General features: G+C 36.4%; 1 protein-coding gene across 1 annotated transcript; it reads left to right on the top strand.

Moving 5' to 3' along the window:
- The first annotated feature begins 16 nt into the window (after positions 1–16).
- On the top strand, positions 17–1733 carry LOC107489834 (ATP synthase delta chain, chloroplastic). The gene is made up of 2 exons (XM_021141535.2): positions 17–816; positions 1376–1733. Exons 1-2 carry the CDS (start codon positions 82–84, stop codon positions 1379–1381), a joined length of 741 nt encoding a protein of 246 aa, XP_020997194.2. The 5' UTR covers positions 17–81; the 3' UTR covers positions 1382–1733.
- Positions 1734–4465: the final 2732 nt, after the last annotated feature.

Here is a 4465-nt window from a genome sequence, read left to right as displayed (position 1 = left end):
AAGAAAAAAAAAAAAAAAAGAAAAACCCTTCTTCTCAAATCCCTCACTAATTTTTTCATTTTTCTCAATCCAACAACCACAATGGCGTCACTTCACACCACCACTACAGCCTCATTCCCTTCCATCCAAACCCCAAGATCCCTCCTCACCCACCCAAAACCCATCCTCAACCTCTCCCTCTCCACTACTACCTTCCCCTCCCTCTCCCTCAAACTCACCCGCCCCCGCCGCTCCGCCGGAGCCCTCGGCGCCCGCATGGTCTCCACCGCTGCCGCAAGCTACGCCCTCGCCCTCGCCGACGTCGCCAAATCCAACAACACCCTTGACGCCACCACAACCGACATCGAGAAAATCGATGAAATCTTCTCCGATCCACAGGTGTTCAAATTCTTCGCCAACCCAACCGTAGATGCCGAACGGAAGAAGAATCTCGTCGATGAAATTGCCACGTCATCAAGCTTCCAATCCCACACGCGCAACTTCCTGAACATTCTGGTCGATGCGAAGCGCATTGGGCTGGTGAAGGAGATTGCGAAGGAGTATGAATTCGTGTACAACACGCTCACAGATACGGAAATGGCGGTGGTGAGCTCGGTGGTGAAGCTCGAGTCGCAGCACTTAGCACAGATCGCGAAGCAGGTGCAGAAGCTAACGGGGGCTAAGAACGTTAGAATCAAGACAGTTATTGACCCGAGCCTGGTGGCTGGGTTTACTGTTAGGTATGGTAATTCTGGATCGAAGTTGATTGATATGAGCGTCAAGAAGCAGCTTGAGGAGATTGCTGCTCAGCTTGATTTGGGTGACATCAAACTCAATGTATGAGATTTAATAATAAAATCAGATCAAATGTGCACCTTATGATTTTTGTTATAACTCCTCTCAATTCTGTACAATACAATACAATGTTGCTTGATATATACCTAAATATGTGTTTTTTTTTTTCTATTGGGAAATTGGGTTCACAATGAGATGCAATGAATATGAACCAGACTAACCAAAATGTCCTATGAGCTTTTTTTCTATGTGTGTATAACATATCTGCAACTTGGTTAACCATTTTATTTGTGCATTTATTTATTTTAAGTGTGCTGGAGATGAAAATGGATATATGATATTGGATAGGTCATGCAAAATTGGTAAGTTTCATCTATGAAGATTGTCCAAATATATATATATAATACAATACAATATACAATTCATTTCATTTTTGCATCTCAATATTGGATTTGAGTGAATGATTTTGAATGAATGTGGTCTAAAACCGAATTGGCAAGGTCGTGGGTTTTGTCACACTTGCGTATTTGATTTGGCACCTGCATCGGGTAAAGACGTTGATTTTATCCCACTTGTTTATAGTTGCGATGTGATGTTGTAGGAATGATGGTCTTGTCCCGCCCACGATGAGGAGGGTGGTTTAATCCCGCTCACGAATTGGATGATGGATTAATTGAATAGATTATGAGGTGTTTGTGGATTTCTATGGTTAATGCTTATTTTTGTGTATGCTTATTTGCTTTTATTTGTAAAGAACTGAAGATTAAGAGATTGGAGCTTCATTAGGGTTCTGTAATTGTGTGCTTGACTCAATGAATGGAATATAATTTAGATACTATAGTATAATTTTTTTGTTGTTCTGTTTTTGGAGTCATTTAAAGATCTGTATACATTATTTTAGTTTAACAAGCAACAAACTGCGAGAGAAACATAATTGTAAGTAGCCTTCTCTTTGTTAATTACTGTTATATGAAAGATTTTATCTGATTTTAAAAGTACCCTGCTAATGGTTTTATGGCTTCTTTATATGGTAGTAGAATCTGGTATTTAAAATTGAAAGTATTGCAAATTTAAAATGTACATAAGAATTATTTTAATTCAATCTTTGTAACCAATGTGTTTGCAAGCAATTGTGTTATATAATGTTAATGTGCCAAAATGTTATTTTGTGCAAGTTTTGGTTGGAGAGTCTATTGTGAAACAAAATGATCCTGGGAAGGGAATCACCGACCTCTTTGGCAAATATATAATTCACCAAAAATTTCTTGAGATATGAGTCAACAGATTTTGATAATGCCCTTGATCTACTCAATTCTAAAATGGCAGTTCTCTTGAAGATTTTGCGTAGCTTGATTTTTGGCTTTGTAATATTCTGTTTGGTTAGTCTTATAAACTTCTTGCTTTTAATCACTTTTGTGGTCATTACTTGGTCAAATTAGGAAGCCTTTGATTTCTCCTTTCCATGAACTATGAAGCTTATGATTGAGGTGAAAAAAATTTTCATAACTGCTAATTTTTCATAGATTTGCAAAGTTGAATCTTTGGATGATGTAACTTTTGAATATATTACAAGCTAATTATAACAATTTGTCAAGAATGGGTAAGCATATCATATACTTATTCTTCATTTCTTAATGTAGATTTCTAAGGCAAATATGACCGTCTTTTAATTGATAAGCCTTTTAAGCATCACTACTAAACTTTCTTTTTGTTGCCTTACTTGCATCAATCATTCTGCTGTCTTCTATATAATTTGCTTTGGTTTGATGGTTTGCAGATTTTCGTGACATCCATTATACTTATAGTTTTAGATTGTCAGCTTAAAAAGCAAAGAACATTACAGCTACCAGATTGTTAATATATAATGCTTTATTAGTGCATAAATGAAAGATGCTTAATATTCTCTGGTTTATTCGTGCTGATAGTAACCGTTGATGGCAAAGGGATAAGAAACCATTTTAACTGTTGTTGGCCGTAATAATAACCTGTTTTCATTCTTCGTCGCCCCTTTATATAGTTTCCTGGCTCAGGATTCGGTGGTCCAAGAACCTTTGGACTACTAAGTGGTCCAAATAGAAAACATGTTTTTAGAGTTTTTATATCAATTGCTATGTAGTCCTTGAACTAATTTTAATTACAAATTAACTCCATATATTTTATTTAATTATCAACCCCATATATTTTATTTAATTATAAAAATAGTTTTTTTATTTTATAAATTATTATTTTATCAATTATTTATTATATTTATTAACAATCAAATACAAAAATAACAACCAATTATATCCTCCATTCATCCTAATAATTCCAATTGATTAAAAAATTAATTTTGATCTCGTTACGTTCATCCATGGCTTCCAAATTGTGTTTCCTTGAAATTCAATCGATTGGTTTTTCAAAACAATCGATTGAATGATAACAAGTTCAATCGATTGGTTTATCAAAACAATCGATTGAATTGTAACTCAATCGATTGAATTACAATGTACCACAAAACAATCGATTGAAAGGTGTAAGGTAGAATGCTTTTCGCTTAAACCAATCGATTGTTTATACTTTCCAATCGAATGAATGCCCAAAAACAATCGATTGTTTTTTTACTCAATCGATTGAGTTCACGAAAACAACATGGATTTGCCAAATACAATCGATTGGAAAGTGATGACATTGGAGTTTTAGCCAAATTCAATCGATTGGTAATGTAATCCAATCAATTGGAAGGTGATGAAGTTGAATGTTTTGCCAATTTTAATCGATTGGTAATGGTACCCAATCGATTGAAATGTGATGACTTTGAATTTTTTCTAAATTCAATCGATTGGTAATGCAATCCAATCGATTAAAAAGTGATGACATTGAACTTTTTGCCAAATTCAATCGATTGGTAATGTAATCCAATCGATTGAAATTTGAAACGTGCTATGTATTAAAGCAAATAACCCTCAGTATTCACACCCACTCCCCCTTTTAAACGTTCGAACCCCATTTCTGCACCCCTCTCCTCTCTCTAAAATCCAGAAAGCTTGTGTCTTCTTCTTCTCCATTCTCACCCACATCCACTCCCAACCACATACATAATTCCAACCCTCATCAAAATCCCTACAAAACCCACAAAACCAGTATCCCCATAATGGCCAGAACTAAGAACGCCAAAAGAGCCAGGGTTGAGGGAGAAAGCTCTGCCCCCGCCAGACTAATTGCTTTATCCCATTACATGGCAAGGTGGCTGCCGTCTCGCAGGGCATTAACAACTATGTGGAGAAGTTCGAGTCCAGGACAATTATTCCTCCCAGGTACATAACAGCCGAGTTCCTTCAGGATAGACGTTTTAATTTGGTGTTGAATGCATTGCAAACACAGCACTTAATTGATTTTGTACAAACTAGGGATGATTATTACCCGCACTTGGTTAGGGCTGTTTATAGTACTTTAAATTATGTTGTTCCTGAACCTGATGAAGAGGGTGAGGTAATACCGCTAATTGAGTTTGATTTAGGGAAACAACATTATAGAGTTACTTTGCAAGAACTAGCTGAACAATGGAGTCTAGTTTATCGTGGGGCAAAATTTACTGGAGGTATTGGGCCAGATGAGGAATGGGGTGAATATAATAGGTTGGTTGGTTTGCAGAGTCTACATTATGAGAATCCACAAATGGATGCTAGAGGTAATATAAGTTGCAGTGGGTTGG

Source organism: Arachis duranensis, chromosome 1 (assembly GCF_000817695.3).
Source record: "Arachis duranensis cultivar V14167 chromosome 1, aradu.V14167.gnm2.J7QH, whole genome shotgun sequence".
NCBI lineage: Eukaryota > Viridiplantae > Streptophyta > Magnoliopsida > Fabales > Fabaceae > Arachis > Arachis duranensis.
This window is presented reverse-complemented; position numbering and strand designations above follow the sequence as displayed.

What these genes read in the sequence shown, in the direction of transcription:
- LOC107489834 (XM_021141535.2), top strand. Translation starts at nt 82, where the DNA reads ATGGCGTCACTTCACACCACCACTACAGCCTCATTCCCTTCCATCCAA.